The 27,526-nt window shown below is 39.9% G+C and overlaps 1 protein-coding gene across 3 annotated transcripts in view; it reads left to right on the forward strand.

The window, feature by feature from the left end:
• Window positions 1-27,526, forward strand: part of LOC128428444 (copine-8) — a 74,048-nt gene that overhangs the window by 11,829 nt on the left and 34,693 nt on the right. The window contains exons 2-7 of one of the 3 annotated variants that reach the window (XM_053414617.1): window positions 10,667-10,707; window positions 13,431-13,477; window positions 15,527-15,630; window positions 19,518-19,557; window positions 23,240-23,316; window positions 26,625-27,107. In XM_053414617.1, coding sequence (XP_053270592.1) covers window positions 10,667-10,707; window positions 13,431-13,477; window positions 15,527-15,630; window positions 19,518-19,557; window positions 23,240-23,316; window positions 26,625-26,685 — 370 coding nt within the window. In that variant the 3' untranslated portion in view covers window positions 26,686-27,107. Of the gene's footprint in view, window positions 1-10,666; window positions 10,708-13,430; window positions 13,478-15,526; window positions 15,631-19,517; window positions 19,558-23,239; window positions 23,317-26,624; window positions 27,108-27,526 lie in introns of those variants that run through there. The other 2 variants (XM_053414618.1, XM_053414616.1) reach the window with 2 other exon arrangements.

Consider the following 27,526-nt stretch of genomic DNA (forward strand, 5'->3'; position numbering starts at 1 on the left):
GTCAGTCAGCTGATGACATTTTCAGATTGTCATTTCAAAACAGATTTAGACTGTTTGACAGGCAAGATTACTTGACATGCAGTAAATCACCCCAACAGCTGTATTTACAGCCAGGGATGCTGCCTCCCTCCCTCCTTGTCTCCCTCCGTCTCTCATTTAAAAGCCCCTAGCCTCACAAGCATGCCTCTAACATGAGCAAATGTACTCTCGACATCCTGTTGATAACGTCGTCCAAAGGCCGTAGCTCACTCATAATGCAGGAAAAAGAAAGATATGGAGGTTAACACTGTATGAAGGGAGTCAGAGAGGGAGAGAAATACAAATACCCCCTGTCTGCATGCCTCTCTCCCTCCCTCCATCTCTCCCTCATCCTCTTGCCCTGTTGTCGCCCACGGTAGCTCTGAGTAGCCTCATCACAACAGTTATACAAACATGCATGAGTGCTTACACACTCGCGCTGTCTGTCAGTCTGTAACAGTTATTCACAGAGACAGGCATGGGCAGACACAATCGCAAACCAACCATACGCACAGACACACTTTCACGACTTGAGAAACATCTGAGCATATCCGATTTTTCTCATGTTCAGTCTGTAAAACTGCAAAGACTTGGCTTTTGTGAGTACTGAGCAGTTGCAGGCAGGCAGGGTGTGTGTGGGTGTGTGGGTGTGTGGGTGTGGGTGTGTGGGTGTGGGTGTGGGTGTGGGTGGGTGGGTGTGTGTGTGTGTGTGTGTGTGTGTGTGTGTGTGTGTGTGTGTGTGTGTGTGTGTGTGTGTGTGTGTGTGTGTGTGTGTGTGTGTGTGTGTGTGTGTGTGTGTGTGTGTGTGTGTGTGTGTGTGTGTGTGTGTGTGTGTGTGTGTGTTGTTGCAGGAAACTAGGCGAGGTTGACTAGACTGCACTGAAAGCAGTGACAAAGGCAATTAAGGTAAAATGCCACTGGCACAGATGTTTGGCTGTGTGTTGCCCATGACTGATGTGTATTTTGTTGCACATGTCTGTGTATAAATGGATAGTGGCATGGCATATTTTATCGTATGTGTGTGTGTGTACTGAGATGTTCTCTTGGCTCTTCCAGCCCTTGTCAAGAAGAATTAGGGCAGCCCTCTTAGAGAAGCACAGAGCGAATACAAGCTGCTGATGCTCCCCTTCAGTATGTGTAAGTGTGTGTGAGAGACTGGGGTTGTGTGTGTGTGTGCATGTGTGGGAGCATGAGCTTTTCATCTTGCTCTGTTGCAAATTAACAATACTGAATAGATCAGAAAAATTGAAGAGGAAAAGATGTGAAGAGATAAAAAAACACATGCACAAAGAGAAGCAGCACCTGTAACATTGTGCTCAGTAACCTGTTGAGATCATCTGAGCTACACACACACACACACAGAAAATTCACTTTCTGGCCATATTTCATTATCCACAAACTACTGTCTTTCTGCCAATTTATTGGACTGATATCTGGTATTTTGATGTCATTAGCAACAGCATTTAACTATGCTCATGACGCCGGCAAATGAAAAATGCCTGCTGACAAATCTGCAGATATTTCATATTTTAATAGTTTTGATTTTCGATTACTTTTTGGCATTTTTTGTTTTATTTCAACATTGTGAGAGGGCATTTTTCAAGATTTGCTTCGATTTCTCAAAGAAATAAGAATTATGTGTGAATGTTGAAATAAAGAATCCAGCCATAGTTAGGTGGTTGATATCGTGAGTATGTGTAATTTCGTGTCGATTCAAATCTGGATATAGTGGAATTAAATCCGTTTTTTATTTGGTAGGCTTTTTTCAGCGGCTGTGTGTGTATGGATTTCTTGCAAGCAAGAATCCATCTTGCCAGGCTTTAAGGTATCTAAGGTATCCACTAAGGAACATTACTTAAGGCTTTTCTCAATGGAAATAATTTTGTCTCAATCTCCCTCCGCCTGGGATCAAACATAATGATGTATATATGGTTCATCCAATCACCTGCCTACTATACTTGGAAAGAAACTGACCTTTCCCCAATCAGTTTCCAAGTTAACTTACCCCAGATGGTTGTGTGTAACAAACCATCTGGCTCCTCAGGTTAGCAGCTCTCACCTTCATAGTAAGGTTTATCTGCATACTCATACTTTATTCTGACTTTCTGTTGAAACTAAAAACCCATTATCAGAGTAAATTATGGAAGGAATTGCTTGAGAGAATTGTCTCTTAGGGAATCTGTTGTCATTCACAGATTCACTTTAATTTCTGATTAGTCTCTTTGTTTTTCCATCCAATATTATTGTTCGCATATGTATGAAGTTGATTAGATCTGGAATACTGGACCATATACTATATTGCCTGGGCAGATGGTATTCACTTGTTTGTGTACATGTGTGACATGGTGGACAACAGGGTTCGCTGAACTGGAAAATCATTGGAGCATGCACAGGGTGCTCCATGTGGTTTTGTGTCTCTCTATATGTGTGTAACTGTATCTAGTTCATTGAGATGGTTCAGTCTTCAGAGACCCTATTCAGGTCACGGTCAAAGAGAAAGAGTCATACAGAGAGAGGGAGAAAGAGAGAGAGTGAGGAATAGAGGAAGAAGGAAGTACAACAGAGGGCACAATTCGATCTAATGCTCTGCGCTACTAGTGAGAAAACCCCCTTTCTCCTCTAATAGGAGGACAGAACAATAGAGAGGAAATAAGGCTTGGCTAATAATCAAGCTATTTGAAAAGAGCACACCAGAACCACGGAGGTTTGAGGAAACAGATGTGATGCCAAAGAATTGTCATGAGAAGACGCAACACTGCATGCACTGAGCTCAGCAGCAGCAGTTCCCAAGGGGAGTTTTGTGCGACGGAATGGGACGTCTGAGGTGAGGCCGATTAAGAATTGGTTTTGGGACAAGTTGCTGGTACTAATGCATCTAGTGGAGCTCAATATTGCATTAAATAAACTCTAAGAAAACTCCATCATTACTTAAAGCCCTGCATATAAAATCATATGAATGAAATATAATAAATACATTAAACATATAAAATATATATGTACTAATTCATGTGCTTGAAAATGGCCCTTTATTAATAGTTGCCAATTCTGATGCATCAAACTGTAAGCAGTTTGATGCATCAGTGAATGCAATACGCAAGTGAATGCAATGCGCTTCCGTAGAAACTATCTCAACCTCTATGGCAAAAACAAAAGATAAGAAATTATGCTTACAGCAGCAGCACCAGTATAACCACACAGCTATTATTCTTAATCTAGAAAAGCACACACAACTCTGCACCTCCGTGTTATGTGGCTTTTAAACTCCCTCGTCTTTTCACACTCTCCCTCTCAACTTTTCTCTCTTTCTCTGCGCCCATGGTTAAACCTGGGCTCCCAATACAGCCTGCATTGACAGAAATAGAACAGCAACACACGCGCACACACAACCAAAGTTTGGGACTGATAATTAGGCAGCCTGCCTCTCTATATGTGCAACTCCCTTTTACTCAACACTTGAATCATTTTTTCTCCTCTCCCTTCTTCTCCTCTCCTCTCCTCCAGTGGGCTAAAACCTTGATTTGTTTCGGTGGCGAAAGGGGAGGGTTCCTTTAGATGGGAGGGTTTGCTGTTGTGTCGTCAAGGTAGCACGCAGCGGCATGGCCTCGAGAGCCAGTCCAAAAATCATTGTGGAAATATTCATTAATTTGAACAGGGAGAAATGAAAAAAGAGGAGGGTAAAGGGAAGAGAGGGATAAACAGGACATGAAAAAGAAGGAACTGAGGAGTGAAGAAGGGAAAAGTGGGATGGAAGAGGAGAGGATAAGAGACATAGAGAAGGAAAAAGAGGAAAGAAGTGAAAAGGTGAGCATTTTAGAAACAACCCAACAGCAATGGTGGCATGCTTTTTGAGTCGGCTTGAAAAACAGAACACGCTTGTGTCAGTCAAGTCCTTCAAGTAGCCTCAATTGGATGTCAGGAGTTGCCATGGTTACTGTCCCTATACTGCTGTTATCGTTTGGCTCTACTTACTGACATGGAGGTGTGTCTCCAGTCCTTGTGTGTTTGTGTTAAAGAAAGAGAGACAACCCCCCTCTGACCTCTTTTGACCTAAGAACATTTCACATCAATAGAGAATTGCTTAATCAGATGAAGATACTGCCTCACCATCTGTCTGCCTTTCTGTCCGTTTCTTCATGGACCTCCTCCCTCTATCTTTTGTCCCAATGTTTCACTTTTTTATTCCTTCTTTCTCCAGTATGTGAATGTGTGTGTGTAAACATGTGTGTTTTCTGCCCATCTGGTATCTGATTTCACTTGCTGTAGCTGTGAGTGAAAGCTGTCAGAGGTGATGCGTCAGAGGTAGGGCCAGGATGGCAGGGGATTGCACTGGTATATGTGGGTCGACCTTAGGGATGAGGAAGCCCAGCTTGACAGCAGTCTGAGATCAGTGCCTCATGACTTTGTGTATTGTGGTGAGTGTGAGTCTGTGTGTGTGTATGTGGAGATCCGGGGCTAAGGATACTGCATCTTAGTGAGCGTGTATTCATATCACTTCCAATTGGAAATATGGAACGATATCAGCAACTGAATAATGTCTTGACATTTATTCACAACTGCAAATTGCTTCTGTATTGATTTCTGATGTTGATGGTGTGGCTTCTAACACACCTCATCTGCTCATATCTGGAACTGTCAGTGTTCACAGAAAAGTGATAACCAGCCTCATGATATTAATCATCCAGGATCACCAATGTTTGCAGGGGGTCATTTATTTTGGGGCAAATTCATAAAAGATTTGAGGCATTTTAATTCAAATTTAGGAGTTTAATCTCCATGCATTTTTCATTTCATCTTAGCCATTTATGGGCTCTCCCCCAATCCTGTGGACATGATCCTGGTCCTGTTCACCCAGAATAGCTGCCCAGGAGCATTGCCGAGATGACTTCTGAGTGGTGACACCTCCCAATAAGGACTAACATAGACCCTGTACCCATATGTGTATCAAATATAGAAATAAACTTGCAGTTTTTGAAAGCTACCTTCTCGGTCAGAGGAAGTTGATAATCATATAAGGGGGGTGCTTGGCCTCATGCATGGTGTCAGTTCTTTTTGCACTAATTGCCTTAAAAGCTCAGTAAGTGAATTATTGAAAAGGAGTGCCTGCATTTGAGTTGCTCTTTGGCAGTGAAATTGTGTTGTGCAATTTCATTTGCACATGGCCATAGCCTGCATGTGTCGATCATTTCCTTTAAGCCATCATTTTGGATATCATTTGGAACGTCTGATAGCGGCTAGAATCTTTTTCTTAAAAGAAAATTGGATAATCCACCCAGTTAAGGCTGAGTGGGTCACTTAGGGTTAAGTTTCATAATTTGGAGTGGCCTCTAGTTAGACGTGGCAGCACATTAAGAGAGAAACTATCATGAAGTGATTAGGCATCGAGTGAATTAGAGATGATGCACTGAGCAAGATGTTTTTTTGTGTGAATGAGCGAGCGTGCACCAGAGAGAGTGAGAGCCAGCAGAGAAGCCAAAGGTGGCATTTTTGAATGGAAGGATGAGAGGAAGATATCGAGAAGGAGAGGGATGTAGAGAGAGTCTCATCTAAACATAGCAAAGCTGAAAGCCTGAGGGAACTCTATGGAAGAAATCAATATTCTCAGAGACTAAGAGGAAACTGTCTCTTTCAAAGCAGGATTCCCTTGCTTGTCTTCAGAGTTTATCAGCTGATTGATGTCCTGCCTGATATTTATGTGACAAATATGCACAAATTACAGTCAAAATTACACATTAACAACAGAATATAATAAGATATTTTTTTCTTTTTTTAGGTACTCACAGCTAAAATTACTTGAACTATTTTAGTCTATTCCCTTTTCTTCCTGCAGACTTCTCTGTAGCTCGGATGGCAGCTTTTAGCTTTACGCTGTCTGCCTCTGGATGAAAGGAAGGAAAGGAGCGAGAGAAAAACGAGAGAGAGCCATGACTCATACACATCATCCTCTGAAGTGGAAATCCTGAAAACGTGTTTCTCACACACACACACACACACACACACACACACACACACACACACACACACACACACACACACACACACACACAGTATTGCGCGCAGGGGGAGCCCAGGAGCCCATTTGGAGTGCCACCATGTGTGATGTGCTTTGAGCAGCGGCCAGTCACTGCGGATCCTTAAATTCTCTCTCAAAGGGAGAAAGTGTATTTTAACTTGTGTCCCTAACTGTACCCCCAACGCAGAGCAAGGGAAATTACTCCTCGTCTTCAGCCAGTTGCTGCCACATAACAGTTTGTTCTCTGTCTGAAATATAGAGGTGTGCATTTATCTTCTATTGTCCTGATTTATTCATAGATTGTGATGGACAGTGGTCTGACAACAGATGGACTGCAAATATGATTTTATTTTTGTGGGGAAATATTTAGTATCCAAAAACTTGATCACAGAGCAAACCATTTATTATTCATTATACCATATGGCTACAGAGAATACTCAGTTGTGTTTGTTTGGAGTGTGTGTTATTGCTCTAATGTAGTTGTAGTTGTCTTCAGTGCGCTGACTGCATAGCTTTAAGGATAAGGGTGGGGATATTGATGTTCTTATTTTAATTTCCGTTTATTCTGTCCCTGATTATTTCCCGAAGATTTTTTCAAGCCGATTCCTGATCCAAGGAAGTACCCAATAAATCTAGATCCAGGATTTTCCATCCAGGAAAATTGCAAACATTTACATTTTGAAAATATTTCTTCGATTTCTCACAGAATAATTATGGATCATGGATTTCATGGACATGAAAATAGTTTTTTAGGTGACAGATATTTATGTCTGAAATTTTGTGCAGATCCAAATCCAAATACGTATCTAGTTTATTGAGATATTGATAACAATTATTTACTCAAACACTAGAATACTAAATTAGCATAACTCGAACAGGCGCTGAAACAGTTCCATCAATAAAGTATAGATTGACAGAAAATTAGCAACTGAGTCCGAATAATTGAGGCATTGTCATCATCATTTTTCCAAAAGCAGTTTATTTGGTTGAAGGATTTGCTGCTTTTTATAGTTTTCTTTCTAAACTAAATAAAGTTTTATATTCAGATAAAACAAGATAATAGAAGATTTGGAATCTTGGACTCTGGGAGGGACAATTTACACAGTTTTAGACATTGCATAATCTAAACAGGCAATCGGATTTGCTGAGAAACTAGCAGATTAACTGTTAAATGCCCCTAGCAGTGGGAAATTACTTATTTTTTGGGAACTGACCTCTGTTAACACATTCTGTGAATATACAAAATCGAGTGCTGTTAACAAAGATGAACCAAAATGTCATCTGGACCTAAAAGACATACAAAAAGGAATTTTGTTTGTGTTTTGTGTTTGACTTGTGTGATAAAAGAAAGTATTCGGACTGTAAGAAGTGTACAACCAATGGAAGATAGAGTCTTGGGTTGCATATCTGCGGTCTACACTGGAAGCCCCAAAATATTGGCCGTTGCAGACTCAGAGATCACTTGGGAACTAACCAGCGCTGGATTGATACAGGCAATGTTGTGCAAGTTCACACCTCTCATGAACTAGTTCAAAATTCAGTTCATACAAGTAAACATGAATAGTTCACATTCATAGTTCACCATTTAAATTCTGAACGAGTTCATAGTTCAGTTCATTTCATAGTTTTAAGGTAGAAAGTGAGAATGAAGAAAACCTTATCCATCACTACTCCTTGCCTTTACTGTCGGAATCTTTATCAGACAGTGTGTAAAAATCCCTCTCTGCTTTCTCTTGCTGTCTGTATATGAGACCGAGAGCTGTTGTGTTGCAGGTATGGCCTGGCCCTTTAAGGAAAGTTTGTAGTGTGTGACGTAGTGCAGCTGGGTATTGTGGGAAAAGACGCTAAAAGTGTGTGTATAACGAGAAGTGATGGACCACCTAGAGGTGATTCGAGTGTTCCTCCTGCTGTATATCCGAAAAATAAAGTGGCCGCATTCCAAGTAAAGAAACATCTCCTCCTCCTTCTTCACGGAGCGGTCCGGACAGCGAGCCAAGATAACCCGTGAGCCGAGCTCCAGACTACGGCTCGGAGCCGAGACACTGGCCAGAGAAGAAAACACTTGGAATACGTTGCTTGTTTGTTGTGCATGTGCGTGTGCGATGAATCATGGGTAACGTAGTGCGAAGTCGAGTTACTTGGTTCAGGTTAGGCTACATCGCGGACATTTCACGGGCACTGAGCAACGACATGGTGCAAGCATTCGATTTAGACAGCGTCTCTCCTCAGGAGAAGGAAAACATTCCGTAACGTTTTAGCTAGACCTCAGATAATATTGTAACGGACTGGTAGTTAGGTTTATGTTCTGTTTGACTGCTATGTGTTTGTTATGACTTATGTTCAGCTAACTACACCATGTCAATAAGTATTGGGATTTCCAGAGGGTCAGTGAACCAGTCGGGGTGGGGCAAGTGACAGTTCTAGACCAATGGCTGGAGAGTTACCTGGCATGACAGGCTCTCATTGGCTGATGAGTTGGCATATCAAGGGTGAATGAGGAAGGGGAGTGAAGAACACAGTAGTGGATGACAGGAGTGTCGGAGTTACGAACAAGAAGTGTGTCGTGTTCGCTGGACTTTAATAAAGTTACACATAAAGAGAGAAGTTTCCTGTCGTCTATAAGCGATGATGCTGAAATATGAACGTGTTCACCGTTCAAATTCATTATTTTTTCATTGAGGTGCATTCAATTCATCGTTCTCACAAAAGTGAACGTGTTCAATGAACGCGTTCTTTTGCGTTCATTCATGCACAACACTGGTTTGGGGCATATGCAGAAATCAATATTTTAGAATAAGAGCTAAGCTGGAAGATGCACCATTCTCTCTGTGACACATCGGCCTCAAAAACATTTAGAGAATGTTATTTCGAGGTGATGGCATAAGGTTGTTTAAACCAGGGTTTTCTTTTAAGCATGTAAACAGGAATGTCAATGGAGATGTTTGTTAGATGGATTATCGTGTCCATCAGTGTTTTTGTTGCCATGGACAGACAACACAATGGGCAAACAGACAAACATACCAATTGGTAATCTAGTAATTTAGTGTCTGTGCATCTGTATTGTGTGTTTTGAGATTAAGGGAGGAAACTTAAACACTCCGACTGAACTGGAACACGAAACCTGAGGCAAATGACAACACATTTTTTTTGTGTCTTGACATGAAACAGTGAGCTATCACTTTAAGCGATGCTGCAAAGTGAATTAGAAGATGAATGAACAGAAATAATCAAGTTGATACTAAAGGTGTGTTTGTTTTGAGAACAAACACATGAGCTTGAGATGGAGAGAAAAATGCCATGGGTGGTGTTGATGAGAATAGAAGGAAAGCAGAGAGAAGAGCATATAGGAACAAAAAAAAAGCTCCTGATGGTTGTAGGGCTTTGTCTGACAGCCTTTCAAAGTATCTCACAATCCCAGAGATAGAAAGGATAACTGAAAGCATTACCTCCACGCTAAAGCCTTCTCTGCAACACGCAAACGTCAGGGCACATTAAATGGAATGAAGAAAGTGGATTGAAGAGTAGATTTAAAATTCTTATCGCGGCCTATATGCTTCGAGAGTGATTTAACCTCATTGACAAGTTATTGACCTCTCCTCTTCTTTCCTCCTTCACACTCATTCTCTCATTATTCTCAAATCAGAATTAGGTCTTATATCGCTTCTATACCAGCCCATTTAATTTTCTCTGGCCTTCCCCCTTTTCTTTTTGGGGAACATAAATTCTTCGCCATTTCATTAATGTCCATCTCTGATGAAACACAATGGTTTTCTGAGACAGAGGACTGCACAATGTATCGCTGGTCCTAGGAGAATAGGAGCTTAGACCTTAGTGTTTCCCAAGCATGAAATTAAAATCCATAAAAATCCGGATTCCCATAAATAACAAGAGTCTATGAGTTGAATCCACTCCAACCTGAAGATAGTGTTGTTGATGGTGGAAGTAATTGCAGGATGTTTGCTGAGGTTCATCTTTTTGTTGTGAAGTGATGTGAGTTGCGAAGTACTCTCTGTTTGAGTTGCGAAGGTTATGTTTTGAGAAAAAATAAGATAATATGTTGCAATTTTTAGCAGTTATTTCTCGAATAGTAAGTCTTGTTGCTATAGTGAATATTTGATCCATGTCCCGTCCACTATCCTGGGAGGAGGTAGTTGTTTGGGAATATTCTGCAGCCGGCCACTAGGGGACAATCAAGATGATTTGTTTGTAATGTTGTCCATCTTTGTATACAGTCTATGGAAGTAACATCAGGTTATAGCTACACAGGCAACACCTGAATCAATTTATGTTGGTTTTGATCTGTTCATGGAATTTATTGTTGAAGAAAAGTATGGACAGGCATTGGCAGGATAATCCTTTAATAAATATGTTTAAGAGGTGATATTTATCATATTGTAATTTACACCCGCAGCTCATACGCCTCAGTATCATGGCTGTGGTCCATCTAGTACTTTAAATATTGTTTGTGTCTTCACACCACAGGGATACTGTAAACAGAGTGTGATGGTTATGACTCATGCCCAGCGCAATACATAAATAGTTATTTTAAAATGTACTCACATTTGGCCGCTAATGATAATGTCTTTCTCACCAAGGAAACCATTTTTCTAACTACTTTCTCCCCTTGTGTCTTTACAGGAACCTGCTGGACAGGGACACCTTCTCCAAATCAGACCCAAGTAAGATCAACCACCACAAATTTGTTCACCCACTGTTAATGTTTTTTTAAATTCAGAGAGCAAAATATCTTTGCTCCTTATCATTTCCAAGCTTCACAATGAGGAGAAAAGTAATGAAGAAGCACAAGGAAAAGAGAAAAGAAAGTAATTTCAATTAAATATAGTCAGTTTGCCAACATAACGAAAAGAAAGTAGGGAATGAGGCAAGTAGCGAGAAAATGAAGTTGTAAACGGAAGAAAATTATTGGATTTAATTGAGTGTATAGTAGAATTAAATAGTGACTGAATAAAGGTATTGTCTTTAGTTTTTATTTAGTTTGTATTTAAGTTTAAGAAGCTTTTCCATATAGATTGATAGAACGGCTGGCGAATACACCTCCTCTCTCCTCACAGGTAAAGTCATTATGATACTTTTAGTTCCAGGACGATACGTTGATGTTCTCGGAAATTTCCTGACAACTTGACTTTACTTTAGACTGAACAAATATGAACTGGTTTTAACTTCTGGCTATTAAAAGATTTTTATGAATGTATTGTAATGTGTTGAACCTCTTTCAAGGGGACCCAGACATTTTTGACAAATCATTACTAATGTCACCTCATTTGTCTGCAACATCAAGGATTATGAAAACTAATGTAACGAATTGTCCTCTCATCTTCTCGAAATGAGAACAGTGGATGGTGAAGAATTGGTTATCAAAATGTTTAATAGCATGTGTTTGTATCAATGCTTCCATAGCTGAATGGAATAGTTCTTCAGAAATATTCTTATTTGCTTTCTTGCAGAGATAGAGAGAAGATTGATAACACTCATATGTCTGAACAGTAAATATAAGAGCTCAGCTATTGGCTCCACCACTTTTACAGGCTAACAGCAGGATTGCCAATTAGATGGCTGTGCCGATTGGCCAAATTATATTACATGTCTCTATCCAAAGAAAGACTTAGGGGCCTGATCTACTAAAGGTAAACCTTGGCAAATTTGATTGCTTAATGAATATGCATTATCGGGTGTTTCTTCCCGAATGCGCAAAATATTGTGAGGAATGGATGCAAATTTAGCAAAGGCAATGTGATTTACAGAGCCTAAAACAAATTGCGGTGGTTGTGACTGCGTCTATATTTAGTACGTTTGATAGGTAGGTGCTACTGTAAAGGGGAGGAGACGGCCTGGAAGAATACTGATAGAACTGGTTATTCCTGCTCGTGTTAGCATGTTTGGATTGAAGGAAGCAAAAATAATAACCCTCTTGCCAGGGCACTGAAGGCCATCGTCAGACCAGATAAAGCGCTGACAAGCTGCCTGGTGTGCGCTCCGTGTGCGCTACAACGACCCGAGTGTCTCGCCTGAGCGCTCCTGCCACAAAGGACACAACTCTCATCTCCTGTGCAATATTGTTCAGAGGCATCGCTTCCACCGGCCCCCACCTGTTCAATTTTTTTAGGTTTAATTATGAGGAATTTTTTCAATTTTTCTTATTATTATATCCTGCCATTTTCTCTTAATTTTATCGTTTTTTGTTTTACCCACAGGATTAACCTCCTAGCAGATACTCTCCCATATCGTGTTTCTTTGAGTTGTATTTATATTTCTTAGAACTTGGGTGGTAGTGTGTTCTAGTGAATCTGAGTAGTATGGGATCATGGTTAAGAACACTGTTATCAAGGACGGTGTTTTTCATCTCGAGCTGTGTCTGAACTTGGGATAATGATACCAGGACCACTTTTGGTGCTCTATACTGACTCACACACACAGATACAGTCTCTCTCTCTCACACACACACTCACACACGCACACACACACACACACACACACACACACACACACACACACACACACACACACACACACACACACACACACACACACACACACACACACACACACACACACACACGTGCTGTCTTTGCAAAAAAAGTATGTCAGCACATTTATAGAAGGATGGTGGATAAAATGACTCAACCTGGTCGTGATGACAGTAGATGAATATGATGATGAGGATGACAGTGATTAGGAGGATGAGAGGATGGAGGAGGAAGCTCAGGCCTCAGCCATACATTTAGGCCCGCTTTTATGCTGAGTAGCATTTGTGATTATGCTGAGCATGGGCACTTCAATGTGCTGATATGAAACTGCCCGACAAGGGAAAATAGTGAGGATGGAAAGGAGAGAGAAAAAGTCTTAAGATGATGGAAATAAATAGATATGTCTCTTTAAACGTAACCTTTATCATTGGTGTACATCTGTGTCTCTTTTAAAATATTACCTTCTGTGTCCCTAATAAATTTGTGAAATATTTTCATATGTCTCCGCTGTCGTATCTGAAAAGCAGTGTGAAGACTGAACTCCGTATTTTGACTTAAATATAACTTTCGTGTTTTGGGAAATTGCATAAGAGCCTTAAGTATTGTCTTTCACCTTCTGAAGGAAATATAATATCTAGTGTTTAGCTTCATAAATAAAAACCACTACAGGCTTTGATGTCATTTTACTTTGTCTAAAATAATCATCCATTTTTTGTTTGTAATCTTGTCATATTCTAACGAACACAATACTGTGAGATTAAGCATTCCCTTTAGTTACATATAAAACAGCTACAAAGTGTTTGTACTGATGTGTAGAAAATACTTTGATAACTACTATAGATATTAGTGTAAGTTTTGATCATGTATAGTCAATGTTGTGTTGTGATATTAATGTTATATGCCTCTGTTCTTCACAGTTTGTGTTCTCTATGCACAAGGCATGGGCAACAAGGAGTGGAGAGAGGTGAGATTGTTTACCACAGAATATGCGTGTGGCCACGTCATGTTGCATCACCTAAAGACATCTTTCTTTCATTCAGATAGACTTAAAGCGTCACTATTGACAAATTTAAATGTTGGAAACAAGTTTCAAAACATCCACAGAGACTTCTCAAACTTCTTCTGCAGCGTAATCAATTTTTTTTTATGGCTACTCAGTATAGGATGGGTCAGGAACTTAAAACATCACAGAGACACTTCTTTATGACTTAAATTGCAAGACATTTGACCAAGAATAACAAAAGTATTTTATGTATATTCAATGCATGCAGGGTTACTGCCAGAACGAGTCACCATATCGTGTCGAAATAACCGTTTAATTATCCTAAACTGTGTATTTTTGGTAAAATATAAATAAGCATACACTGGACCATAGATAAAGCTGTAGTCACTACAGTTGATGTTGCATTTCAAGATCAGGTGTTTTAACAGAAGACAAACACATCAACCATTTTGGTGTTACTTTCAATATCAACATATATGCAACTTGTGTCAATGCATAAGTTAACATTTTCTCAGTACATTAAATTTACTTTTCTGCTAAATGTATTTGCTGTTGTAAATGTGTTATTTCTAAACATAATTTCTAGCAGACCAGCTTTGTCCGACACGATTTAGCAAAGTAAAACAGAGACACCCAGTTACATTATCAGTTTCAGAGCAGAAGAAAGATTTGCACACAAATTCTATAAGCTCTGTTTGTGTTTTGGACAATGCACCAATCTGATTATCTGCGGAGAGCTGGTTGCTCATGTTAGCTACCTGGCAGGTAGGGACAGGCTGAATAAACTACAATCCACACAATGCTCGCCTCTCGTGGCTTCACCTCTTGTAAAGCCTCATCAACAAACACAAACATAGGGCTCAGGTCTTTCTTCCGCCTGTTTGTCTTGTGGATATGGCCACTGTTGATTCACTATGAGATTACAGGCCCTGCATATGGATTCAGCAGTGTCATAAGAGTTAAAAGCTGAAAAAATATAACAATGTGAAATTTATTATAATAATAATAATAAATATATATCAACTGATTTGAAATCTTTTATCTTTATAAAATTGTTGTTGATATTGCCCATCCCTAAGTGAAGACTTATCAAAGACATTAGGGTTTATCCTCTGGGAAGCATGAATGTCATGACAATTCATCCAATAGTTGTTTGGGTAGTTCTGTGTAGACCAACAAGGTGAACCGACTTAAAGACCAATATTGACATCATGACAAGCAACAGTGCTGGCAAAGCAAAAAAACATATATTAAATTTTGACATTCAATATATGTTTATAAATTAATAACACTAGCAGAAAAGTTCAAAATTATTATTCTCGGTATCTTTTTAAACATAATGTGAAAACAAATATGTTGATTGTATTATTCTATTAAAATGTTATTTAATTGATTAATCTGGGCTAATTATGATCAGAAACCCTATTTAAATAATTAAATACAACCTCTCTATGAATATGTGTGCACCCTAACACGCCTGAGCTGCAGTCAATGCAAAATAAAGAATATTCATGAATGTAAATGAGGGGGCAAATCTCAAAGCCCTAATCATTCCCAGTTATTCATATTTCTGAGTAGCCCATCATCTGCATGCATTATTAACAAGCCGAGTTAAATGGCAAACTGGGACCTACCTGACCCCCATTGACTTGATACTTAGGTAGCTCTGCATTCATTACTCTGAAGCTGTACCAAATCATCTGTAACCAGTCTCTTCCCTGATGAGTCTCCTGAGGAAAAACCAGCTGGTGATTTGTCACTCACTTGAATCGCTCACCAAGGCACAGCTTTTAAATAGTTTTAATGAGTGTTATGTTGAAGCCTTAACGTTTGACAGACTTCATCCTGGATATTTTTTCATAAATGTATGTAGATTTTGGGCATCGAACAATCTCAATTTAATGGTCTTCTATTCAGAAAAGCACAATGACTATATATTCAAAAAAAAAATCCATGCAATTTCCCAGGAATGTTTGCTTATTTGTCTTTTATCTTACTTTTGATGTCTAGTTTGGAAGAACAGAGGTGATTGACAATACGCTAAACCCAGACTTTGTGCGGAAATTCATTTTGGACTACTTCTTTGAAGAGCGGCAGAACCTCCGATTTGACTTGTAAGTAATTTCTTCTTCATCTGTGTGTGTGTATGTGTGTGATAGATCGCAATATTAATATTTGTTGAGATTAGAATTTGTTCTGTTACTAGACACGGTAATGGTTAAATTACATTTTAGGCGCTGGAGTTACATTTTCATTTACTCAGTGTTAGAGGACTCTTCCAGATCTTTTTCTTCTACACGATTATTTCCTAAAATATGAATTTGGTCTCAATGCAAAGTCTTATTAATTCAACATTTCACCTGCAAAATGAAAATGTATGTAGCTTTGATCAGATATAATATTTTGTTTATTTATCTTTTAGTGGGCATAAACCAGTTTTTCCTACTCAACTCTACTATTTATTTGTAAACTGAGAGAAGGTTAAGTAGATTCTACGGAACAAGAGTCCCTTAAGTAACATTCAATAGCATCTGTTGGTATTTGGCCTTTTTTATTAATCAATTACAAGAACAAGAGCTAAACTCGATACAAACAGAGTGGACATTGACCAAAACAGTAATGGCCTTTTTTCACCAACTGCAATTCATTATTGTTTTAAAGCTGTTTTCAGACAATTAGCTGCATTATCTTACAGGCTGACAATACGTTTTAGAAATAGTATTTTTATTAGGATGGCTTAATTTACCTGGGTAGCTTGTCCTCAGCTTTAAACACTGTATTGGTATTGGTCCAGTATAAGTTTTACTGCAGATCTGTGTCCAATAGATGAATTAATCTATAAATTACTTCCTAAAAAGTGAAAAGCGGAAACTGCTTTGCATCTGATTTATAGCTGCTTCACCATACCTTCATTTAAATCAAGAGAGACTTATAGAGAAACAAATAAAAAGTAATATAATGAATTAAAATTGATTGTGAACGAGAGGAAAAGACTTTGGTGCTTAGACCCCGGCAGGAAGTAGAAGCAGTTCCTGTGAATTGGATGCTTTGGATATGAAAGACACTTTTCAACCAGAGCTTAGACACTGGTGGTGATGATAAGGAATAGAACATGAAGTTAAAATGGTTCTGATTGAATGGTTTGAATGGCGATGGCCGGGTCTCCAGAGTTGAGGTGGTGCAGGGGTGGAGGTAGGTCACTCATTGACTGCTGTACTGGACTGACAGCTGAATCACAAGAGGGGAGAGAGAACATTTTAAACTTTGACAGCTTACTGGTGATTGGCTCATGGTTAGCGTGGCAGCCTGGATGAAAGAGCGTGAGCCACTGGAGCTGAGAGATAGCAGGAACTGTGTATGTGACGTACGAGGCTAGCTCTTGAGCTGGTGAGAAATGCAACACTTAACAGTATGTTAAACTACTGTACTGCATGTACATGTGGTACAACTCTATGACTACATCTCACACTTGATTTAGGTTCCTTTGCAAATAGAAGCATAAGATGGGAGCTATAGCAGTCATCATGGAGGCAACAGACTGCCTGTAGGTGACAATATTCTCTTTCTCAATTTGCTCTAAGATTGCATTTCTCATAGAATTACAGAGGGGATTTCAGTGGCTTTATTTTATTAGATGGAGACTAATTATATTATAATACAGTATATGAAACAGGGAGCCACACCGACAACCCAATAGGGATCTGTAAGTTGGACTGTGTGCAGAGGGAGAGAGTGTGTGTGCATACACGGTCCAGTGTTAGAGTATCTCAGCTGGTGGTCACGACACGACAAGCATATGTATTGTCATCCAACAGCAGAGAAGGGTCACATGGACCGATCTCTCCTAGACCAAAGCAACAGTGATGTGTGCATCTTGTGGGTGCGTTTCAGCATACTGTGTGAAGCCTTGGTGACAATGTTGTGTGTATGTATGTATGCTATTTTTGAGGTGTGGAGATGGTGACCATAACAACTACTTGAATATATGTTTAAACCTGAATAACCTGTTTTGTTATTTGAGTAGGTGTAGAGTCTAGTAGATTCTTCAGAACAGTTGACATACACACACATACAAAAAAGCACACAACGGTGGTTGGGTAGTGACATTCTCGTACAAAGGACATATGAGGACGTGTGTGTTATGTGCCCTCTCATTTGTCTAGGTCGCTGGATGACATATTTGAATACATGCCTCTATTTGCACTCTTTTGAGTGGTTTTCTGAATGAAACTGAGAATTTGAGGAACAAAACACCCCACTGGGTTTTTTGATGGTCTTTAATGTGTGTTGGTGTTCATTCACACGCTTGTGTGTTTTGCTGCATCATTCAGGGTCTGCGTCGCATTAAAAGTCATAAATATGCCTTTTGTGTGTGTATAAATGTGTTTGAATCTGCAGTCCCCCACTTTATGTGTTTGTTTTGTATAGGTGTCCATGTGGATGTACCTGACTGCTCTTCTCATGTGTAACAGTTAAAGAGAGAGTTAGTGCAGAGGGGAGCAGTGTCTGATAATAGCAGATTAAGCCTGTTTCCTCCCTCAGGCCTGTAAAGATGGGATCTTTGTGAAAAAGCAGCACAGGTTCTGAAACACTACAGTATATAAATTATGAAACTGCACCACGTGTAATAGACCCTTCTGTAAGTCTAACCAGTTGTTGTCTTAATCATTCTCCAATTGTCAGTAGTTTTGCAATTACTGCGACAACTAGTCATTTAGTAGAATGGCTTAACTATCAAGTTCGTATTATTTACATATAATAAACAGCCTTATGGGGTCTTAGTGAAACTCGTGTCTTATATGATAAGTTCACATGGGAGGAAAGAGATTTGTGTGATTTGAACATTTAAAGTCTTGTGTTTCCCCAGGCAAAGACTGTAAAAAAATATTAGTGCTCGACTAAATTGGATTTGGGGGACCAACAAAGTTACTAGCAAGTAAATAATGTTTGACATTGCCAGTGTTAAAGAATTGGCAATGATTCTCTAGGATGTCAGGATCAAACACTTATGACAAAGAAATGTAGTTGAGGCCTGATATTTGTATTGTTTTACCATAAACTTTATTATAAAAAACAATAACAATCAAATATGTCATATGTCAATTGAAATTTCAAAATACTAAGATGAGAAAATAAAAACTACACACACCAGACATGAAAGTCTGGATTTATAGCTGAGTGTGTGGTAAGACCATTTAGATGGTTGAGGCAGTTGAAAGCCTAACAAAAAGAGCCTGAAAATAGGTGCTGATATCACATGTGGTTATTCAGTCATGCTTTATATTCATATTCATTTAAAATGTAATTTTCTCAGTGTGCTGAACACTAATCCGCATACAAATACAGGGCATGCATTATTCAGAACATTCTTGTGAAGTAACTAAATTTGCCCTATTCACTTCACCCCAAAATATCACCCGGCAAAGAGCGATACAGTTTTAGCAGCTGGTGAAATGACCTGAGCTGTGAAATGATCTGAAATTGCTGAGTGAATGGCTTGTCTGATTGCCTCTCATTCCTCAGCGCAGCCTCTACATTGGAGGGGCCATTTTTGTATGATTTCTTGTCTGTGAAGGTACGAGAGGCCTGCTGTTGTAATAATAGAGGAATTAAGTGCGAATGTTTTTCCAACATACATCAAAAAATGGCACAACAGCCACTAACGAGCAGAGAAGTATACCCAATGGAGGGAAGCTTATATTTGTATTTACTCACTAGCACAATATTTCTCAGTTGATGTTTATTTCTCTCACAATCATATGTGTGACTGCCAATTAGTCAGTTTAGTGTCAGTTTAATGGAGGAGGCCTGTGAGCCTTCGATGTTGGGAAATGAACCACCAGGAGCCTCTGGTGAGATCGTCGCTAACAAGCTGCTGGGCCCCACTACTGATTTACCCTGTCAGTTATCCCTGTTGTGTTGCCAGCTGAGCTCCCGTCACCCTCCATCGCTTCCTAGTGCACTCACTCGCTCCCTCACTCTCTCTTTTTTTTTTCTGTAGGTACGATGTTGACTCCAAGAGCGCCAACCTATCAAAACACGTGAGTATCAAAACTCGTCACAATTACGTATGTTTTTGTGCACACATGGAAGCATGCATGTTCAAATTTTTTCAGTTTCTGTTCATTTCATTGCGTGAGAATGATTGCTGTTCTTGTCATTACCTCCCATCAGCCTCATTTAAGCCACAGAACTGGAATTCCTAGAACTGCCTGTAATTCATTTAGAAATTAAACAAACACAGATTGTCTTAGTCCAACCTGCTTTTGCCATTGATAGCAGTGATCAGCATAACAGTAATTAGAACCAACAGTGTGACAAACTGGTATTTGTTGGCAAAAAATAATAGCTGCCCTGTCTACTGCATCATGGTAATAGTAGTTCAAAAGGGAAGAAGCAGCTTGTACCCTTGCAATGTTCATCTTCATTTTAATGGGAACAAGAGATATAACAGTCGTCATTTTGATGCATCGGCATGTATTTGAAACCCTTTAACCATTTTTAAAATATCAATATTTTAGCATGTGCAACGTTTGAGAATTTTGCAATGACACTCTGAGTAGGATTCGAGGGTGTATATAATTCGTTATCCTTATTCTCATCCTGTAAATATAAAGTTGCCACAATTAGCCTGACTCTGTACATGTGTAACAAATCTACCCACCAGCACCTCCGTCCTGAGAGATCTGGGGTCTCATTTATAACTGTTGCGTAGGCACAAGACAAATAAGGAAAAACTATTCACTTTCAAAATAATATCCCGGAGTAGAGGTCAGGATCCACTGATGTGAGGTAATCGGTCCGATTGCTGATAATAAATAAATACTGCGGGGACACGCGTAATGCTGAGTGATGGCTGCACGCGAATAGAAGGATGAGGAGAAAACGAGGTTTCAGCAATCACAAAGAGACGATCTGTGATCTCTGAGCTGAACTGAGTCCAGTATTACACAAATCGTACCAAACCATCCCAGTACAAACACAAGATACAAGATAAGATACGAGATACATTTATTTATCCCAAACACATGCACAGACACACTCATGCAATTGAGTGTGTCTTTTAACCTATCTGGTGCAGGACACACAGAGCAGTGGGCCGTCATGTACGGGAGCAGATGTTGGGGGAGTAAGGTGCCTTGCTCACGGGAACTAGACAGTGGGGTAGGGAGAATCGTCTTGGATTTTGGAGATCCAAGTGTTGTCCATCCAGGTTCGTTTTTTGTTGTTACTCCGTGGAGTCGAACCAGAGACCTTCCAGTCTAATGTCTTCCCAATTTTCTGCCAATAGTCCAAGTTTTTCTGGCACTAGTCCACCGCCTCTCCCGCAAGCATATTATAATAACTCTGTTAAATTCTATAGATTTGGGACATCACAGCTGTCCCTGAATTTAATAATCCTGCAGTTTTGGAGGAAAAAAATCCAACAGGGATACAACAAGTTCCCTCACGTGTGTGTGATTCCTTTTTTGCCTCCACCTTTGATTTTTTTTAAATTTCAGGCTCCGTTCTCTTTATCGTTCTCACTCTCACTCACGGTGTTAACAGCAGCAGCAGCAGTGAATAAGTGTATTTTCTTTATCAGTGACATCACAGCTGTCCCATAAAATCGCTCTTCACCTCCACCTCACTAACAAATATGTCGATGTCAGCGGCAGAAAGTTTTGCTTCCTCTATTCATCGCTTGATGCTGCGACTCTGTCATGACTCACGGTAGAAATCCATTGGTCAGGAGGATAATTTGATATTCATTAGGTGCCTTGCTTATGTCCTAAGTATCCTCTAAATGGCTAAATGTCATTTGATGTCTACCCTGGATGTTTTCTATTCCTCTTGCGTTTCCCTTATCTGTTTTTCCTGTCTCATCCTCTCACTCTTGCATTCTGTCTTCTTTTTTCTGTCATACCCTTGTTATTTCACTTTCTCTCAATCTACTTATTCCCCGTTTCTTTCCCTCCCTCCCTCCCTCCCTCCCTCCCTCCCTCCGTCTCCCCTTCCACATTGCCTCACTCTCCTGAAATCAATAAGTTCATACAAGAAGAGACAGACGTGTTGCCTCGGAGGCAGCGTACTCTCTAATCCGCCTCCATGCAGGTCTCAGGAGGGAAAGCCGGAGACCCAATCCATTAGATGGTGTTTTAGCTTGGGAGCTGTAGGCTGCAGATACACCTGAGAACCGGGTGAGAACGAGTGTGGAATATTGGGGGGAAGGCATGCTCAGTCAGCTGATGCTGCATACCTATCAAAGTTAGCTCGTCCTACCTTGTGTCGCTACGTAAAAGACCATAAGCTGACATTGAAAGCAAATGGAAACAAACAAATAGTGTAGGTAAACATGTGGTTAGCATTTCTTTGAAATCAGATATTTCCAATATTGCAGTTGATCTGACTCTACATAAAATAAGTCATATGATTGCGGGTCCAGTTCTGACTGATGTTTGAGAAAATATATTAGTATTGACTTCCCAGTATATTAAAGTGCCCGTATATTGCTTCAGGTTCTTCTCTGTCCTGCAGAGGAAAGGCCAAAGTCTGCAAGGGTCATCCATAGCTCCCACAGAAAAGGCCTGCTCCCAAAGAGTCTGAAAAGGCCTAATTAGCACTGCTGCCTTTTTTCCGTAAAGCCTTTACATCACCAGGTAACACTTAACATGTCCATCTATTGTTTGGAACGAATCGGTACGGCAAAATCAATGCCATTGTTACTTTGGCTTTTTAACTTGGAAAATTAAGGACTACTGTATCTTTTTCACAGTAACTCCTTTTCTAGCCCATGCTGTGATATATTTAGCCATTAGCTGCACACAGCCAATGTTCCGATGGACCTCATGCTGGCAACAGCCGCAGTTGCTAGGAGATGTGTGAGTCCATTGCACAGCTCCTACATCAGAGACGGGGGCAAAATATCATCGCTTTAAAAACCCATTTTTAAGTGTGATTTCAGCATCCATTAAAGCAAAGACAAAAGAATTAAAGGCAAAGTAAAGTCATGTGACTGTATGCACGCATCATTGTTGCGATAGACGAGTTACACAGGCTGCCATAGCGCTGGGGAGATGGATGGAGACAGAACAAGAGAAGAGGCTAATCAACAAAGCAAAGAAAATCCATTATGTTAGTGCTGCTGGAGGTGCTCCAGTCAGACATTAGAGACATTGTCCAATAATGAAAAATGTTTCCAACCGTCTGCCCCCTGGTGAAAGAGGGATGGAGATGTGGTGTTTCCGTTATAGCATCCATACATTAGTAATTTTGTTCATATTTGCCTGTTTTTGAAGGCGTATATTTTGCACTTTGGAATTGATTATCATTCTTTTCTGCTGACAGTCGACTAAGCAACAGTTGCCAGGCCAGATGCGCGTAGATTTTGTGTACCTTCTCTTCTCTCCATCCCTCTGCCTTTCTGTCGGAATAAGCGGTAAAGTTTTATTATGTGACTGTGGTTTAATTTATCAGGAAAGTGGAATGGGAGCAGCTTTGGGCAGGTGAGAGGGCTAGTGGGAGGAAGGCTCAATCTTCTTGCTGGTGATATCTGTCATTGGAGAATGCAAAGGTGTTTGAAAGGGTTTGGGCCTGCAGGGCTTTCTCTCATGTGGAGATCAAGCAGGGGCGGGGGGCTGATTTTGTGGCTCTATGTGTGTGAGCGATTTTATGTCAGTTTTGTTTTATTGATTTAATTATATGTGTTTATTTTTGTATCATTTCACCTTTGTGACTCTGCAGGATTTCCTGGGCCAGGCCTACTGTACTCTCGGAGAGGTGGTTGGTTCGTTGGGCAGTCGCTTGGAGAAACCTCTGGGGTGAGTATGTGCACTTATTGCTGCCAATATATCAATGACTATCTAACTATCTAATCAGCATTTCTAACAACGATTGTTGTCTGTGTCTAGCACAGCTTTAGCCTTTATGAAAGCTCTCTGCCACATACTGAAATGTAGTTAACTTAGGGAACGTCCCTAAAGCAGTTACTACTCTCGACATTGGTCTTGGCAGCTCTCTACAGATATAGTTCTGTGATAATGGTTGAAAAGTGCGGTGAAGTGAGATTGGTGTCATTTTCTTCCAGTGTAAATTTCAAATGATTCCTTTATTGATATTCACAGAGTAAAGGCATATACTGCTGCAGTTACTTTAAACATGCTTTTCATTTGTATTTCATTTAACACTCTTTTTTATGTTATTTTATCAATGTAGCATTTCCTAACAAAGGACATTCAATCCGGTGTGCACCGCTTGATTTCTGATTCATGTAAAGTTTGTGTTCATGCTCTGCGAAGTTTATTCAATGACAACCATCTGTGAGACTGCTAAGGTAAACCCAGCTGACTTACGACCAGGGTGCCTAGGCAGTGTGAAAGTCTGTATATCCACGTGAAAATGATGAAAATCGGAGTCACATAAGAAACAGTTGCAGTTAAGTGGATGGAAGCGTGGAGAAGATGTCAGGCAGCATGCTGTGAGATAGTTACATTTACTCAGTAATGAATACCTGCTGCTTGGTATTTGGAACGATTCAAGCAGCATCAAGGGTGCATCCCTGCCCTCTGTTTCCGGGGAAACGAAGCCGAGGAACAGTGCATACCCACAGTAGTTGCTCATGAACATGCATGCATGAGTTTGATATGTGTACTTGTTTGTGTATGTATATACATATGTGTGCCTGCATGAATGTCCACAAAGGTGTGAGTGAAATTATACTGCTAAATACCTTTTTGATTATTGTTGCTCCAGTTGTCAGTGCAGCAGCATTTGCAGAGTTTTAAAGGGTTGTCATTGGACACAAAGCTATTAGAAGTTAATGATGTCAGTGACGCCTGAGAAAAGGTAGTAAATGAGCCTCCTGTCTTCTTTTACTCACCTTGATTGATTGTTACATTTGCTTTAGTGCAAGCAAAGAACATGAATCCATTCCAGTGCGTGCACTTGTGCTATTCCCCTTTGGTTTCAAAGTAACACTCCGGAACTTCAATTGTTATTGCCATGGTGATGCAGTAGAAGGTTTCCAACACACAGAGAGAGAGAGAGAGAGAGAACGAGAGAGAAAACCTGAACCCACCTGTCTGTGCATGTTTGTGTGTACACATACTTATCGGTGCACAGCAGTCAGCAACAAAGTGCAAAATGATGTATACCCTGAAAGGTCTACTCAAAAAAAACCTCCTTCTACTCCCCTTTTCATCACACTCAAATAGACACCCATGCGCACTCGCACACACACACACACACACACACACACACACACACACACACACACACACACACACACACACACACACACACACACACACACATACTATACAGGTACCACCTTCTTAATGGTGTGTGTGACACTCTGGGCAGAACCACTACTGCTCCTCTGTGGCCCTCAGCCTTTAATTTTTTCTCCCTGTTAAAAAAGGGATTAATTCAATCACGAAAGATCACAAATTTGAAGACAAGAATTTAAACAGATCAACGAAGACAGAAAAGGTTTTTCAGCTTCTCATTTTATTTTGATATGGGCTGTTCCTCAGTCTTGATCAAGACTCAAGATTTATTTTCTAATCTTGGCATCTGCTCTTGTGATTTTCCTCTAAACTAAAAGGATTAAGAAAATAAACAAATTCTAAGACGATTTTTATGATGTTAAACAGGGGCTTTAAGCAAAGGAGTATTTTCAGGAGTTAAGGACATCTAAATATTTAGCCACATTACTGGAAATATACAAAGCAAAAAAATGATGGCCATCCTTGTATCAAATGCCGCAGGTGCATATGGATGATTTGCACAAGTTGTTTTCAAAGTCATCAGGGATTTGGTGCAGAAATAGAAACGCTGTCAACAATAATTAAAAAACAAAGGTACTGAGGCTACAGATGTTGAAGTCATTGTCTTCTTGAGCTTGTGTCTGTGTACATGTATGTATGTCAGTGCGTGTGTGTTTCTGTTTGTGTGTATTTGACTTTGTCAGACACACACCTGCAGCCTGACACGACAGTGGGAATCTTGAACAATTTGAATGAGTGCTAATTACAGGTAATTGCACTGTTCAATCAAACTCCAGTGGGCATTCAGGTGTGTACGTGCATTTGTGCGAGTGTTTGTGTGTGCACATCAAAGGAGAAATGCCCTGTATTTGTTCCTATCCCTGACAAATTCACTCTGTGTTGTTTGATTCTAACATTTGAACTGGTGTCCCACATCATGTTAATCATCAATGTTCCACAAAATGAAACTTCAGTATTAAGCGGTAAGACCTCCAAAGTTTAGGTACAGGTTTTTGATTTGATGTTCTAACTCTTGCTCAAGAAAGCACATACTTGTGCTTTTCAAAAACTAAATGTTTTACTCGAACTTTTAATATGGACTTAAAATTATTGCTGTTGTTCTATAACAGAGTCAAGATAATAAGGGTTTGAAACCTTAATTAATTTAAAGCTCAGCCTTCTGCAGTTTGTAGCTCATAAATCCCTTGAGGACACTTTTAGACTTTTAACTTCAAAACTGTATGAAGGTGTAAGCCTGACTCACTGGTTGGTAAAATTAGCATGAGAGCACTGTAGTTCAGCGAAAACCACCTGAGAGGCATTTTATTACTGATAACACTTTTACCTTAAATGCTGCCACTAGCGATCCATTTTTAAGTCTCTTGAATATTTAAGGCAGTTTGTGACAAGGGGAGGGGGGCTCTCTCTTTATTCCTCTCTATTTCAATCTTTCTGTTTTCTTACTATTTTGTTACTATTTCCTCCTGAGAGATGTGAATGCAAGCCCTATTTTAAAATCGAAGACAAAAATAATTTGGTTTCAATGATACATTTTTAAACATTTTAAATTCTGTACTATGCACTTATTGTGTACTGTGTAGGTGTGTGTAAGGGCATGACGAGAAATACAGAGACTCTTATGGTTTTATAATGATAATTGATATCTTATTCACATTTTCTTCCTTCATCGGGAATATAATTACAAGTGTGTGTGTGTGTGTGTGTGTGTGTGTGTGTGTGTGTGTGTGTGTGTGTGTGTGTGTGTGTGTGTGTGTGTGTGTGTGTGTGTGTGTGTGTGTGTGTGTGTGTGTGTGTGTGTGTGTGTGTGTGTGTGTGTGTGTGTGTGTGTGTGTGTGTGTCAGCAGGCATGTTGCTGCCCAGAAGTGGCCCAGACTTAATTACCCGTCTCTTGCCAGACGTTGATTGCAAGTCCATGTGTCTTGATTAGAGGATTCACAGTATTTCCTCGCTCTTCCTCCCAAGCATGGAGGCACGCACGCACGCACTCACGTGCGCTCGCACGGGAAGAGACGGATTGAGAAATTCCTGAAGCACTTCCCAACTTCAAAGTGCTTTTCTATGTCATGAATGGGCTAAGATAAGGAAAGCCATTTACTTGAGGGGCTAGGATGCATTCAATTTTTAGATCTCAAGTATTTTTAAAAGCTCTTGTTTTTATTCAAAACACATTAAAATTATTTATGAATGCTACAAAGAAAAATAAAATGTATTCACATCTAGAATTAGGCTCTTGGTCTTTATTTGAGAGTAATAACATTACTTTACATGTCACTTGGCAGACGCTTTTATCCAAAGCATCTTACAGTTAGTGCATTCAATAATGAACAGGACAGGGGTTCAGTAATAACAAGACTAGTTCTGATATATGGCTGGACTGTCAATGGTAAAGTTCCAACACAGGGTATGGATTTGAAAACTACAGTAAACATACATTTGTTATTCATCACATCTGCTTTCTATTTAATCTCTGCCCAATTTCAGCCCTTTATCTGTTTGTGCATTGGCTCAATATCAAATGTCCAACTTTCTAGTCGGAAGCTGGCAGTTTAATGTCTGATTCAGACACGTGCAGTTCCTCTGCGTAAAGTCTGGAAATGTTCAGGGTTGCAGTGCAGTTGTGAAAGCAGCTTTTATCTGTCACTTACTGCGCAGCCAGCGTCTGGGTGACAAACTGAATATGACTATTTTTTCGGGGAGGGCTAGCTTGTTTGAGCCAATTAGTTTTGAAAGACCTACAGTAAGT

The sequence above is a fragment of the Pleuronectes platessa genome, chromosome 22 (assembly GCF_947347685.1).
Source record: "Pleuronectes platessa chromosome 22, fPlePla1.1, whole genome shotgun sequence".
NCBI lineage: Eukaryota > Metazoa > Chordata > Actinopteri > Pleuronectiformes > Pleuronectidae > Pleuronectes > Pleuronectes platessa.